General features: G+C 42.7%; 1 protein-coding gene across 1 annotated transcript in view; it reads left to right on the top strand.

The window, feature by feature from the left end:
* Positions 1-16,214, top strand: part of PLEKHG5 (pleckstrin homology and RhoGEF domain containing G5) — a 200,517-nt gene that overhangs the window by 129,262 nt on the left and 55,041 nt on the right. The window contains exons 5-7 of the mRNA XM_018552687.1: positions 349-440; positions 3,477-3,613; positions 10,128-10,291. Coding sequence (XP_018408189.1) covers positions 349-440; positions 3,477-3,613; positions 10,128-10,291 — 393 coding nt within the window. The remainder of the gene's footprint in view (positions 1-348; positions 441-3,476; positions 3,614-10,127; positions 10,292-16,214) is intronic.

The following is a 16,214-nucleotide window of genomic DNA, read 5'->3' as shown; positions in this document are numbered from 1 at the left end:
CTTATAATATTATGCAAGAACATTATAGAGTGCTGTATTGTACTGGTCCCTAAATACTGTCCAGTTGGAAAGAGTATTTCACAAAGGTACACAGTCAGGTTTGCCAGCTGTTAGTATATTGGCTGCCTATTCTAACTCTTAAGTTTGATCAAAAGTGAATTCATTCCTTATTACTACAGCACTACAAGTGAAACTTGGCCTCTGCAAATGTTGTACAAGCAGCTGACCAAAATTCAGAAAAAAATGTTGAACAAAGTATCGAAGTGGCACTGAAGTAGGTCATGATGTACTGCGATAACCATAACAGCATTTCAAATTTTTAACAAGTTTAATATTTTATCTCTACAGGATCCAAGTAAAGAATGTTTCACATTAAAGTTTGATCTGAATGTCGATATAGAGACGGAGATCGTCCCAGCCATGAAGAAGAAATCTCTAGGGTATGCATTTTAATTTTTGTGACGTGTAAGCGGTATGTTTGACATCCCAGCAGTGATTTCTTATGGAAGGCTGTCCATTAGTCTTGTTCAAATTGTTGAGTTGTTGACCTTAGCACCCAATCAGATGTTTTCCTTATTCTGAAAGCAAAGCGTCCACTGTCTTCTGCCAACAGCAGATGCCTACTATGTCCCTGATGGACTTTCAGCAGAGTGACTCCATAATCAGGTTTAAAGAAGTTAATTCTTTTTAAACAACTAATTTTAATAATTGGCCTCCACTTAAAAATATACACTATGCAGCCAGGGGTTTGTGGAGACCTGGCCATGAAACCTATATGAACTTGTTGGACCAAAACCATGGCCATTAACATGGAGCTGGCTTCCCTTTGTGAATGTAAAAGCCGCCACTCTTTTGGGAAGGATTTAGAAAAGATTTTGGAGTGTGTCTGTGGGGATTTGTACCCATTCCACTCTTTTGGGAAGGCTTTAGACAAGGTTTTGGAGTGTGTCTGTGGCGATTTGTACCCCTTCCACTCTTCTGGGAAGGCTTTAGACAAGATTTCGGAGTGTGTCTGTGGACATTTGTGCCCATTCAGCCAAAAGAGCATTTGTCAGATCGGGCAATGATGTTGGGCGACCTGGCTTGCAATTTGCATTCCAGTTAATCTCAAGGATGTTCAATGTGTTCAGTAGGGTTGAAGTCAGGACTCTGTGCAGGCCACTTGAGTTTATTCATACCAAACTAGTAAAAACATGTCTTTATGGAGCTGACTTTGTGCACGGTGGAACAGTCCTCCTGAAACAGAGAAGGGTCTTCCCCAAACTTTATTATGAGGTTGGTCACCCACAATTGTCTAAATATTGTTTTGTATGCTGTAGCATTAACAGTGCCCTTCAATGGAAACATCTGAACTCAAAAATGTGTAAGAGGTGTTCACATATTTATGGCTATATTGGTAGGTCTTATGGTCAGCTGACCACCTTTTGCCCATATACTGTAGCTGTTTTTGGACATTCTAAAACATAACAGCATGTAAAATGTGAATATAACATCATGTACAATAAATATTAAAGTTTATTTTCCAGACTTCAGTAACTCAATTAAAAGCTTAGTGTCTCTGTACATTTAAAGCAGAAAAAACAGTCAATTCTTGATTTATATTGGTTTTACTACAGCAGACTGAAATGTTATTACCTGCTACATTTAGTACACTTTGCAGTCAGCCATCAGACATGTTTTATTAACTATTAACTATGTCTGCATGTCTTTTAAAGTTGAAACAATTTCAAAATACCACATTAAATTACTTCTGAACGTGTATTTTATTTGTAGTATTTGTGACTGTATACATGTTATACTGCCCTGGTATAACTAGTGCAAACAGAACATACTTTATACAATCCCTTATGCAGACTTTGTAGCCTCTCAAAAATAAGAATTCCAGGTATCTCGGCAAAGTCAAGCGGAGAATTCCAGCGCCGTTTCATCCCAGGGAGAGAATCGACCCTCATCGGTTTGTCATTTGGTGTCTCATGTTCAGACAGTTATCAAAGAGCTTTGAGAACAAAAAGGTCATTCTGTAGATTAAAGATTGTCACACTGGTGATGCTCTTTTTCATGATAGAGACTGGCTCACTAACATTGGACGCGGCTCATTTATACAGTATGGCCCCTCATTGAGCCGCCACTCTGACCTTTAAATCAGGAATGCAAGTGAAAGGTCACAGAGATACTTTGTATTTGAGTTTGGAAAGGTGAATCTGTAGCAAAGATAACTCAATTTAAGCTCATTTTTCTTCAAACATTCTATACATGTTGTATGGAATTCCATTTGGCATTTGCCTGTATTGCTGTCTTAACCTCTTGGCTGACAGGGTAAAGTGAACCTGTCAAGAGAGAAGAATGAAGGCTGCCATTGCTGGCCTCCTTCTGAAAAATCCTTGGTGATTGGATGTGTCTAACTTCAATAAACTATATGGTGAATCATTTGTTAACACCTGACTATCACACCTACAGTATATAAGCTTGTTGGACATCCCATTCTGTAACCATGGGCAATTTTATGGACCTCCCGTCCCTTTTGTGGCTCCTCTGGGAAGGCTTTCCACAAGATTTTGGAGTTTATCTGTACAAATGCATGCCCATTCAACCAAATTAGCATTTTTGAGAAAAGGTGATTCCAAATTTGCTCCATATTTCATGAATTCAGATACCTGAGCCAAATCCAAATCTCAGTATTATTTTCAGCAGTTAAGGTTTCCAAAAGGTTTCTGGGAGAAAGAGGCCAAAGGCTGTTCATACCTTACAACTGCTTCTGCTGTTGCCTAGGCACATTTAGTTGATTGCTAGTGCTTCCAGGTCCCACCCTTCTATCTTAGTATCCCACAAATAATTTGTAATTGTCTCAGGCTGTTCTTTTAACCCCACCATCTTATCAGGCAGAACTACCATGAGCCTCCCAATCCATTCTGCACAATTTTGCATCATTTGCTGCTCTGCAATACACACTTTTTGGTGCCTTGTTCAGAATCCAAAAAAACTGTAATGGTTTGGAAATTCATATTTTTGAACACTTTAGACAAGTTCAACCAAATCACAACTGATCAAACATTTTAGAAATTTAGTTACTAATAATTAGAAGGTTAGGCACTGATGTTGGATGAGGGGACTTGGCTCGCAACCAAATTCATACCTAATGTGTTCAGTAGGGTCAAGGTCAGGGCTCTACGCAGACCAATCCAATCCCTCTAATCCCTCTACACAAAACTCATGCAACTGTTTCATTTTGGTGCTGTCTTGTGCATAGGAGCACAGATTGACTCAGACAGCAATGAACTCATGACAGCCAGAAACTTGCATTCTCAAAAAGAAAAGTCAGCAACGACAGTCACCATAATTCTTTTACTTCATTTAGGTTTTCCTTCAGAGGTCATAAAATTATTCTTTCTGTACTTGTAAATAGTTGTGGATACCGGAGTATCTGGGTCATTGAGCATTCTCTGTTTTACTAACACATCTCACTCTCTACGTTTCAGAGAAGTTTTGATACCAGCGTTTGAGAGGAAAGGGATCGAGCTCGGTAAAGTGGAGATATTTCTCGACCAGTCCAACACACCTCTGTCTCTCAACTTTGAAGCGTATCGCTTTGGAGGCCACTATTTGAAAGTTAAAGGTAATAATGACCAACTACGTAAGCTTTTCAGCCATATGGGCTAAGCAGCCTTAATCAACTGGAAAACATTCGGTACTTGTTTGTAACTCTATTTGGATCTAATTAGTTACAATATTTCCGCCAAGCTGTGAACTTTGCTTCCAATGAAAATGTTATTGACCAGGTAGGGGCATTACTTTCTGTTGTCTGGTTGTCGCAGGCAAAGTTCATCTTGCACTGCCATTTATCAGAGGTTCCTTGACATTGCATGCAGTGCAATCCTGTTACTGGCAAGTTGCCACCAGGGACAGGATCTCTAGTGTAACCTGGGCCTTAGCATTAAATCCCAGGTGATGATCTCAGAAGCAGAGGATAAGCAAAGGGAATGTGTGTGTATATATATATATATATATATATACACACACAGTGTATTATTATTAGATGCTCATGTTGATCTGTTATTAAGACCTATTAAATATGTATAGCTTGTAAAAGGAGGCAGTCATATTTGCTCATGCCATGTGCTGGTACTGCTTCTTGCTTAAAGGAAAACTGTCACATGAGAAACCTAAAGGCTGCCATTGCTCACATCTTTTTCAGAAAAAGTTAGTTGTCATGTTGACCCTCTGGATTCAATTTAGAGTCTGTCCCGGAAGCAATAAACAGATTAGGACATCTGGCATTTCTCTTCCTTTTCTGGCATACTTTTTCTGGGTCCAGCATGCCACCCAGTTAGCGTTTTTCAGAAGAAGCTCAGCAATGGTAGTCATTCTATTTGTCTTATGACAGGTTCACATTAAAGCTGGCCATACACCTTACAATTATCTGCAGATTTTCTGTGGTCAGATGGAAAAGGGTGCAACAGATTCCTCCATCTACACTTAACTGTGTGGATGGAGTAATCTCCACCTGGGCCAATCTGTTTCACTTTTTCCACCTGACCACAGAAAATCTGCCGATAATTGTAAGGTGTATGGGCACCTTAACAGTGCTGCACAGTGACTGTGCTTCACTGCTCTTTCCTCTCCCTTCAAGCCTGTACACGTTCAGCACACTTACTGAAAATTCCTAATCGCCTCCCAAATGTTGCCTGCAGGAATAATTATTTGGCATTTCCTGAAACCCGTTGGAGTTGTTTCCTTGGTGCTTTTGCCTGAGGGCAGTGACTACATTTGGGCAGTGCAAATTCCCAGAGGGCATGCTTTCATTTTACCATCTACACGACAAATTAATCGGAATAGAATTGAAAAGACAGTCTGTAAAGATGATTCTTTTTGTTTCACATTAAAGTTGGGAAACCCCAGTAAGAAGGATGCAGGTTCAGGAAGAGGCAGGCAGGATGTGGCTGTATTGTAGTGCGATGCAGACAGAACGACCGGACTAGCAGAGAGTGTTATGAGCGCTGGGAGCAGGGAGCGACGGGGACCTCCACTACTGCAAGGTAAATACGTCTCTCTTATTGATCCTAAAAGGCAAGATTATCATACGGAAACTCTCCCTAAGGTTTCCTATACTCACAATTCAGCGCACCTTTTTTTCTTGAGATTTTCCTCTCCGACATTGAGTTCAGCACTCACTATAGTTATTTTCTACATTGAATCACTTATTGCGCGCTTTATATACCAGTGCGCTAATGTGTAAAGCAAGAAACCATGTTTCTTCCTACTACCTGGCGGATGCATGTTGCACCTAATTATATCTTTATTTCCACTGTTCAGCACACATCAGCAATATCCCTGTTTTTGCCTCCAGGGCATTATTTGAACAGTGCAAAACTTCCCCAGCACACAATCCTATAGTTGTCACAAAAAGACCTGATCAAACTGTTTCAAAATTGAGGTTAAAAAGGGAGGTTGCATACAAATGCATATGATGCCAATTAGGAATGTTCAGATAAGGAATACCATACTCGGTGAGAGAGAGAGAGAGAGAGAGAGAGAGAGAGAGAGAGAGACTGTATACAAATAAAATGCTTGCTGAATTAAGTCAGGCGTGCTGTTTGCACAGAGCTGATTCCACCCATCCGAACACAGTAAACCTGAGAGGGAGAGAGACACGAATACACTGAAATAGGTAACCCAATCCTCCTCTAAGGTGCAGCAACACACCACAATTCCAGACTCACCCAAGACAGCTGAAGCTCGAATCCAATGCAACAAGCATTTTGCTGGGGCCCTGATTGGACATGCTGGGCTTTCTCCACTGCTTTCTGTTTTGTCATCAAAAGTGAATAAAATATTGGATGAAAAGTTCCAACCATTCCAATCACTAGCAATGCTAGTCTTCAGCCTAAATACATGCATGCTGGGAAAATACTCATACTAGTGCTAAATGTATGTTGCCCATTTATGGCAGGCCTGGGACTAAAGAAGCAATATTACTGTTGTTACTTTTGCTATTCCTATTGCTTCTATCTATTACTATTGTATAGTCATTTGGATTTGTTAAGCTATAATGGGAATGATTCATACATGTAAAGATCCAGAAAATGAATGTTAGTATTGAACTTGTCTTTTATCTAATGCAGGCCAGAATATGAAAGCTGACAGGTGACTCCTGACTGGCTGCTGAGGGCCGAAGACCCTCATTAATGCTAGGTTTAGGCAATCAACTTATTGCAGTAGCACTAAGCTAGCTATACACATCGCCATTAACTGGCAATTGATACTGCTTTGAATCCACTTAACGGTGGCCACACTCATACTGATATGATCATTCGATAGACTGATGAGTGCAACGAAACAGTTTGGATCGCACATCAAGCATATTAAACACACTGCCTGATCAATAACAAAGACAATCGATTGGGTTCAACTGATAGACATCAATCGGTCAGTACAGAAATGTGTAAATTGTTTTGCATCGAGTGTCTATAGAGTGTGCAAAATGAGAACCAATTGTAGGTACCAATCAATTATACAGGTGTCTCAATTTGTTGTTGATTGACACTGATGACCAGCCGACATCAAGAGGAGTATCCATGTGTATTGAGTCGTTTGATACGTCCATCTTATGCTTACTTGCTTGTGTTCTATTCAGTCATAAATTTCAACTTGCATGGTGGGCATAAGATCACAAATATGATTGAAGACAATAGGAAGAAAAGTTACATCCTACCTTATAGAGAATTCAATGATAATTAAAATGCAATGTGATTGTAAAAATAGGTACAGCCGAATTGCGACTAAATTAACATTATATTGAACCCAGCAAGAGCGTTTGCAATTAGAAAGCACTTGTTTTAATTGTTTCGATCTCATCAAATATCAGTTGATTGATGATACATTCAATTATTTTATGGTGTTAATAAAAAAGAAAATCACATCCAAAGTGCAGTGGACTGATCAGATTTTCATATGTATGCTCATCATGAATCCGTTATTTGGTGACCTGTTCACATCATGTACCCAGGCACGCGTTTTCTTGCTGGCACAGTGTTGTTAAATTGAATCAGAATCACAGGAAAAAGAACTGCAGGCCAAAGCCTATGTGTCCATTTGGACCTGCAGGTGCTTTGCTTTAGGTAGATACACTGTAAGGGCAAAATGTTTGTGGCCACCTGACCATCACACCTATAAGCTTGCCGGACATACCATTTCAAACCCATGGCCATTGATATGGAGTTGGCAACCATTATGGCTATAAAAGTCTCCTCTCTTCTGGGAAAGCTTTCCAAGATTTTGAAGGGTGTCTTCGAGAATTTGGGCCCATTCAGCTAAAAGCATTTGTGAGGTCAGCAAATGATAGTGGACGAGAAGACCTGGCTTGTAGTAGGCATTCCAATTCATCCCAAAGGTGTGTAATAAAATTGGGGTCAGGGCTCTGTGCAGGCACTTAACACCACACTAAACATATCATGTCTTTATGGAGCTGGCTTTGTTTACAGGGGCACAGAGAAGGGCCTTCCCCAAACTGTTACCGAACAGTTGGAAGAGCTCAGTTGTCTAATATGACATTGTATGTTGTAGCATTAACAGTTCCCTTTACGGGAATCATCTGAGCTCAAAAGGGGTGTCTACATACTTTTGGCCATATACTGTACGAGACTTAAAAATATATATATATTTGTATTGATATGAAGGCTTGCTTTTGTGAGAATTGCAGGAGTAGCTGACAGGAAAAAGGAAATTTGGGATGGAATTAGAGGTTTATGAAATGCATTGTTCTCTGTTGCTGTGAGCATAGAAGTAATTCTTGGCATGGATGAAAAATACAGACCCCCCTCCCCCCCAAGACCTATTGTTAATGCTAATTAACCCTGAGGCCCGGGTTGCATTTCTTTGAAGCCTCCTGGGGCTGCACTGGCGGTTTCCTATTGCCTTGAAAAAGTTTCCTGCAGAATTTAGGAGAGGACGTCACTCACGTTCAATGGAGATCACATGATCAGTCTTTCAAAAACGTATATGTTAGTTCCTGGTGGAGGGTCATAGGTTAAATCGGCAAGCACTGTTGCTGTAACGAAAATTCGTATTCAGACCCATTCAGATGCATTAAGCTGAAAAACACATCTGATTGGCCGGAAAAGTCACATTTTCGGATTCAGTTTAGTTTTTGAACGACATTCGGACAGGATCCGAAATTCGGAAAAATGCCCTTTGCCTTTACGAAATTTTTGATCTGAAATCCTGAAATTCGGATGCATTGGGATTCGGAAATTCGGATGTGTCCGAATTTTGGAAAATTCGTCTGAATTTTGATTCGGATCAAATCGCACATGTCTAGTCTTCAACAGGAAGACTGCCGCTTGCGGGACTTGCACATTATGAGAGCTGCCCCACTGAAAACAGAAATCTCTACAAGCTTTAGATGGAGGAAAAGCACTTCAATCGCACAGCAATGGGGTCCTCTTTGACTTGCTCATTATGTCCCCTTGCCACAGTTCTCCATTTCATAAGATTTGAATTGCAGATTGCATGTTGCGTAATTGGTAAACAGGTGTCTGTGACATAACTGGGCTCCTTCCAGTTAGCACTGTATCTGTTCCCAGTCCGTTTTCTCGGTACACACATATGGCAGAGAAGGATAAGCAAGCTGTTCAGTTAATTTCTGATCTTTTCTGCTTGCTGTTTTGGTGTATTTCATCCAAGACCGCCCTGCCAGCGAAACAAAATATCGGGAGGATTACGGCATTTGTTTCTTCGCAGAACTGCAGTTCATAGAACCAGGCCACGTCTGGCTCAACGATACAATAAACAGGCTTTATTGTGGTTGACATTTTAATATGTCTCTCCAGCCAATATCTCTTCTGTTTGTTTGTAGTTTTTTACAGAATAAAGCTGGCCATAGAGGAATCTGCTGAATCAGCTAAAATTCGAGCCATGCAAGCACCACCTGGCTCAACAAAACCTAAATTAAAAATTGGCTTAGCCGAGTGGAAAATTATCAATTAGACTATGTATGTCAGTCAGATTAGGACTTTGGTCTAAAAACTTTAAGGGCATTAAGGGCTAAATTCGGAAGTCAATGGAGGGTCAGTTGACTTGCAATCGTACCTTCCGATCCGTTGCATTGCTATCCGTTTTTCAATGGATGCTAATGCAAGGGCACTGAAAATTAATGGGTGTGAATGGGGCTCGTTCACTTTGCTGCATTGTGTTCCTTAGCTCTGAAAAAAAAGTAGAGCACATTCTACCTTTTTATTCAGCACAACGTAACGCAAAGGAGCGATGTGAACTGATCTCCTTCACAACTATTCATTTTTTGGGTTACCTTCCGTTGACATCCGTTGGTTACTGCTGCAGGACCAAGGATCGGGTGTGTATATCTTCTTTATTTTCGTCCCTAGAGAAAAATGAGCAGATAACCCTTGCAGTGGGGCTACGTACTGGTAATTTTTTTAAATCCTGGAGTTCTTCTTCAAGCAACACAGCTAGGTCATCTCCCAGCCCCAGCCTGTGAATGGACAGTGAAGGAGCAGCAATTGACTGATGACAATCTCTCTGCTCTTTGCTCCTGTTAGCAGAATACCTAACACTACCCAGGGCCGGATTTACTCTCTCTGCTGCCCCAAAGCCAGGTTCCTCAATGAGCCCCCCTACCCGCCAATCCGCCCCCCCCGGAGAATGAAAGACCTGCAAGCTGCATACAAGAGATCTCGGCGACATCGCTGGGATCACTTGTGCAAAACAAGCGGCGACTTCCCCGCTGTACATTTAGCTCTGCTTACCCAAAGCAGAGCCAAATGTAAAAAACAGCCGGCGCCCGGAACTGCGTGTCCTGGGCACCAGGAGAAAGGAATTCCACACCCCTGCTGCCCCTCTACTCCCTGCTGCCTTGGTTGGCATTGTGGGAAATCCAGCCCTAATACTACCCCTTCCGACTCCCAGTGGAGTTGGTGTAGATTTAGTTACATGAGGCTAAAATAATGTAAAATCCAGGTATAAATTTAACAATGTTTAATAAATACATCAAATGGTGTTTTTTTTAATACGTTCCCGGGATTCAGCTTCTTATGAAGTCCATTATTTTCGTCTGTGAGATGCCATTCTTCTGTTTTATACACATGATAAACTAAGTAGTGTTTCTGTACTTGCAGCTAAGCCAGGGGATGAGCTGAAGGTGGAGCAGGCTGTGAAGGATTTCAGGTCGTTAAGTTTACCCATCATGAGGAACACCGGGACAACATCCACTTTTATTTTCAACCTTCCAAATGAGAGGTCCGAACAGCCACCATTCAAGAAAGAGAACTCTGACATCTTGGTAAGTCACTCTGAAAGCTTTCTAGAACACGTCTGGACTATTACATTGGCATAGATGGCAATGACTGGATGAAGGAGTGTTCTGCTTTAAGCATTATGGGCTGATGGATCCAATTATTTTGTGCATCCCTGGAATACATTCTTACGAGGTTACAGTAACAAACTGATACATAAAATTACAGCCCGCCCAGTGATCGAGGAAGCTTTTTCTGAATGTCTTTACTAAGCTTAGCTTGGCATTATCAAGGAGTATGCTATGAGCCAGACGTAGTGTAGAGCTCCTCTGCTTTCATGTACTTTGGTATTCATTTGCACACAGCCAGTCAATTACCTTAAAACTGATATCACTTTCTCACATAGTAAAAAAGGGTCCCTTTTGCCCACCAGAACAGGTAATTTACCCCTTGTCTACCACCGTATATTTATGAATAACAAAGTGGTGAACTTTGGTGAACTAAACGTCATTGCAGAAATAACTCTTGGACGACCAATGCGCCCATTAATGGCTGTAAAATGAGCTGCCATCAGACGGCTCGGATTATAGACATGGTGTACAGAGCTGATCCGAGTGACTCTGAACCATGGGATCGCTGTGATGACCAAGAATGTTACTTGTAAATTCTAGGGAGGTGACCCTGGTATGCAGTTGGGTTATGTACTGTTTGACCTGCTCAATCACATTTTTGCAGGGCCTCATCTATGAGGGTTGCAAATGTCTCTAAATCTGCTTTAAAGCCTGCTTCGCTATGGCGAAGGCACATCATAGCCTGAGGTCTGTGTCCTTAATGGCCTCTAATTCTTGTGAGGCTTCTGTTTGTAATGGTGATGTTGCAGGAAAGATGAAGGGTGCTAATATCTCGGAATCAGGAGCGGACGCTGGTACCTGTGGGTCCACAGGCTCCTGGCTGGGTATGGAAGACAGTTGGCAGCCTTTGCTGTGGTCCAGAGATTTCTGCTTACAGCTGCCATCTTGGATTTGTTTTAGTTGGTAGGATCAGTGGCTTGTGCAATCAGGAAGTGTTGCATTTCTGACAATTTGGGGGCCGCAAGGGTTTTCTGTGTCATCCACTGTGTTCTGTATTGTTGTAAGCCCTTCCATGTGCACCTTGCTACGAAGGCTATTTATAAATTGTGCGGAGATATTTCTGGTTCTCTTTGGCTGCAATGCTCGATTGGTGCAAGGCTCTGGTCACGTGTTCTATCGCTAACCTCAACTACCGGAATATCCTCCTTAGACAGTTGTCACTAGCACAGGTGTCAGCATTGGAAGAGTTACCCTCACCTCTTGTGTTGGTGATGACTGTTACATTTTGGATTTCCCATCACTTTTTCACTAGGGGATAATAGTCATAAGGACAAAAAGAAGAGGTGAATCTATCCATCAGAGGCCAATCAGGCCATTTGCTGACAAGAAGCAAGATGATAGGAGGAGAAGAGTGGCAGAGAGATGAGCTCATCACTGTGCTGCTTCTCTTTTCCCTGTCCAGTCACAGTCTGAGCTGGGTCCAGATGACCTGGCCTGAGACTGAGGACATCTTGTGGCAGAAAAGAAGTACTGCGGGTAAAATCTCTGCATTTTAGCTGAATATTGCAGAATAAGTTGGTTTTGTAATTGTATCTTTTACTGGGCTATCTATTTTTATCTTGCTGTTTTTGTCTGGGGTCCTGCTTTAAAATAGGATCACTTTTTTTACATTAAAATTGCTTACGGTACTTTGATTCTCTAACATTATTATATATATTTTTTGCAGGAAATGTGATTACGTAGCGACAAAAACCGTATGTTCTCACACAGCTGTGTTTGATCTATAATTATCATTATCCCCCTGCTTGGTCGCTCCTCTGTGTTAATTGTGCTTTAAATACCATGAGCAGACCCCAGCATGGCGTTGGCGTATTTTTAGAAGACACGTAAAGCAGGGCTGGCATTTCAATTTGTTTTCTTTTGTAAATAATTATAAGGAAAGCATAACACCTACCATATAAAAGCAGTGGGGAGGATGCATGGGAACAATGGGCTGGAGAAAAGAACACACTGAGGAGGGGCGACTAGAAGAGACGGATACACCAAAGGCTTACGCCACCTTAGCAGCACTCCTGGGGGATGTGAAATAGAAAGGTGGTATAATCTTTGTTCTGGGAATGTGTCTCAAGCCTCCATTGCCTTGCAGATTTCACAGATGTCTTTACCCTGTTCAGTTTTGCTAAATAACACCAGCGCTTAGGCAGTCAATCTCTGATTTGTTTTTATAATGCCTCTCATACATCAGCACACAACGGGTTCTTTTCCTTGGTAGTGTGAGCAGGTAGCACCGGAAAGAAGAATTAGGGCAAGCATGCAAAGAATAGTTGTTTTGTTACAGTGTATCCATAGTTTTCAGCTTCAGCTAAAGGAGGGTTAAAACTCCTTTCAGTTATTATTTATCACCGTGTGCCAGATTTCACTTCACTTCCTGTCCTGGAGACACAACAGGAAGTGACAGGAAATCTCTCCAAAATGAGGGGAATTCCTGTTTATTTGTTACCGGAAAAGGTGTCCCTACAGAAAGATTTTCCCTCTGTTGCATTTGCAGTAACAGGTATAACATGTTGGTTTTGCCATCACTTTGATCATTTTCACCAGGAAAAATTGAGAGGGTGAATCTCACCGGCAGGGACACAGGTAGATATTAAAACCTGAGATAGGTTTAGATGGAAGAGGAGCGCTGGACCCCTGGGTATGCGCTTGTTGGGGTGGTTAGTGTTTTAGGGGCTGTGTAGGTCTGTAGGTGTCTCTCAAGTCTCAAGGACACTGTGAGGCATCCCTTAAGAAATTAGAAAGAAAGGGTGGAGGTAAAAGCACCACTCCGCTGTGTGTATCTAGAACACCACTCCACCGTGTGAGCCCAGAACACCACTCCATCGTGTGAGCCCAGAACGCCACTCCACCGTGTGTGCCCAGAATGCCACTCCACCGTGTGAACCCAGAACACCACTCCATCGTGTGAGCCCAGAACGCCACTCCACCGTGTGAGCCCAGAACACCACTCCATCGTGTGTGCCCAGAATGCCACTCCACCGGGTGAGCCCAGAACACCACACCATCGTGTGAGCCCAGAACGCCACTCCATCGTGTGTGCCCAGAATGCCACTCCACCGGGTGAGCCCAGAACACCACTCCATCGTGTGAGCCCAGAACGCCACTCCACCGTGTGAGCCCAGAACACCACTCCATCGTGTGTGCCCAGAACACCAAACCATCGTGTGAGCCCAGAACGCCACTCCATCGTGTGTGCCCAGAATGCCACTCCACCGTGTGAGCCGAGAATGCCACTCCACCGTGTGTGCCCAGAATGCCACTCCACCATGTATGTGTTCAGAAGGCCACTCCACAGTGTGTGCCCAGAACGCCACTGCACCGTGTATGCCCAGAACGCCACTGCACCGTGTGTGTCCAGAACGCCACTCCACCGCGTGTGTCCGGGATACCACTCCACCGCGTGTGTCCGGAACACGACTCCACGGCGTGTGTCGAACACCACTCCACAGCGTGTGTCCGGAACACCACTCCACCGCGTGTGTCCAGAACACCACTCCACCGCGTGTGTCCGGAACACCACTCCACCGCTTGTGTCCTGAACACCACTCCACCGCGTGTGCCCGGAACAACACTCCACCGCGTGTGTCCGGAACACCACTCCACCGCGTGTGTCCGGAACACCACTCCACTGCGTGTGTCCGGAACACCACTCCATCGCGTGTGTCCGGAACACCACTCCACCGCGTGTGTCCGGGAACACCACTGCACCGCGTGTGTCCCGAACACCACTCCACCGCATGTGTCCGGAACACCACTCCACAGCGTGTGTCCGGAACACCACTCCACCGTGTGTGTCCGGAACACCACTCCACCGTGTGTGTCTAGAAAACCACTCCACCATGTGTGGCCAGAACATCCAGAATGTAATTTTGTGCTCTGTAAAAACAGGCAAACACGTCTCAGGGGCTCTGTGGTTCCCTTCTTTAGGGCTGAAGTACAGTAGGTCAAATTCAGGCTGTTAGGCGTGGTCCCCATAGGACCATGTTAGCGTGGACGTGCACTGCACACATGCCATTTTATTCAATGGTACTATTCATATGTATGTGGTTGACTACTGTGCACATACAAGTAGAAGTTTCTGAGCACCTATGGCAGCGACACATGTTAAAAGATGCTTGAAAATGAATCTAAAATGCAAGCAATATAAGCTTCCTCCTACAATCCTGTCCACCAGACATGCCCATATTGCAAGCCTTGCCAAACAGAATTACAAATCCTTAGGCAGATGCAAGTGAGTTCACATATATGTAAATGACTGCATGTTTGGTGTACAGCTTTTCACATTATAACAGGCAACAGGAATCGTACTGTAATTAGGAAAAAGGAAATGGTGCTTTATGTTTGTTCAATATTGATGTACATAAATATCTGCTGACTACAAATTCTAAGGCCATGTCTTTAAATACTGTCCCTGGAAGCTAGGTGCCACGTAGTAAGCAGCTGTCGGAAAGAAAGGGCTATAGCCTCAGTTGATCTATTGGCCAGCCATTTCCCTTCACTGTATTGCCTTATTTCCTGCTGTCTAGCGTTGAATAAACAGTGTGACCCGAGCACATTGTGTGAGAGAGTTCCTTCCCCATAGTGTCAATAGGAACATGTTGGAGGCGCTCCAGAAGGGCAGGAACTGGCCCGTCCATGGCCTTGACAGTCAGTTCAAAGAGCCTCTTACAACACCATGCAGCCAAGAATTCTCTCAGGTTTCTTGACCCCAAGTGGGTGGCTTTGCTCCTTATACTTTACATTTCAGCATTATTTGAAAAGTTGACAACTTAAGACGGCCGCGGCCCTGTTTTGGCAAGCTCAACAGGATGTGTAGGCCTTCCGTGATAGGGAATGGAAATTTGAATAAAGCATAGCCGTTGACTAACACTCCATAGGGTGGAATAACATTTTGCTTGGATGAAAATGGATTTTGCACATTTAGTATCTATGACAATTTAGAAAATTGCTGGAAACATGGCAGAGGAAACAACAGCTATCAGACCACTACTGATAGGCAACTCATGATGCTGACCCTGATTCAAGAAAAGTCTCCTATAGAAACATTATCATGGCATATTTATAGCTTTGGAGAGGTTTTAATTGCTCACCATTTCATTATAGTCTAAGACATTTATATATACAGTAGTTGTCATTTCATTGAGAAGTTATTTTACCTATGATAATTTTCTCCTAAAAACGTTCAATTCACAAACATAACCATCACACGGGTGTAGAATTGGTATTTTTCCACATGAAATGAATAGCTACAGTAAAATTCCAGACACGTTTCTAGTTCTGGATAGAGTCAGGTTTTTATTGCCTGTGCGGGGAGCTGGGGAGATTTCTCCTTTTTATTTCTTCTGGTGACCACTGCGTCCGGTACAGAAACCCAAAGTTTAAGAGTTGTCACAGGAACAAAAGGTGGGGGCAAGGCTTCTAATGGGGACAATGTGGTGAGAACAACTGTTTCATTTCCCTTCACTTTTGAGAGATTGCCTCTCACTTCCTGTTGTTTCCCAGGACAGGAAGTAAAATGAAAATACCCTAATAGCCAAAAGAAAAGAAAAAACTGAAGGGTTTTAACCCTTCCCTGCTATATCCAAACCTTTTAAAATGTTTCAGCTATACATATACTTTAACAGTGAAGTATTACTTTACATTCTTGGTATTGCTTCATCAGGACATTGTTCACTGGTTTTGTCTGCAACAGAGAATCTACTGGATAGAAACTCTAGGGCTGTCATCCTTATCCTTCTTCACTAATTGCCTAGTCATCAACTTGGAATGTTTTTTGCTTATAGACATCTAAAATGCACATTCTTGTTTGGGCGTCAGAGAATCACTAACTAGTGACAATTGTCTA

This window comes from Nanorana parkeri, unplaced genomic scaffold, assembly GCF_000935625.1.
Source record: "Nanorana parkeri isolate BGI_ZX_2015 unplaced genomic scaffold, ASM93562v1 scaffold5, whole genome shotgun sequence".
NCBI lineage: Eukaryota > Metazoa > Chordata > Amphibia > Anura > Dicroglossidae > Nanorana > Nanorana parkeri.
Note: the sequence above shows the minus strand (reverse complement) of the source record. Positions and strands in the feature narration are given on the sequence as shown.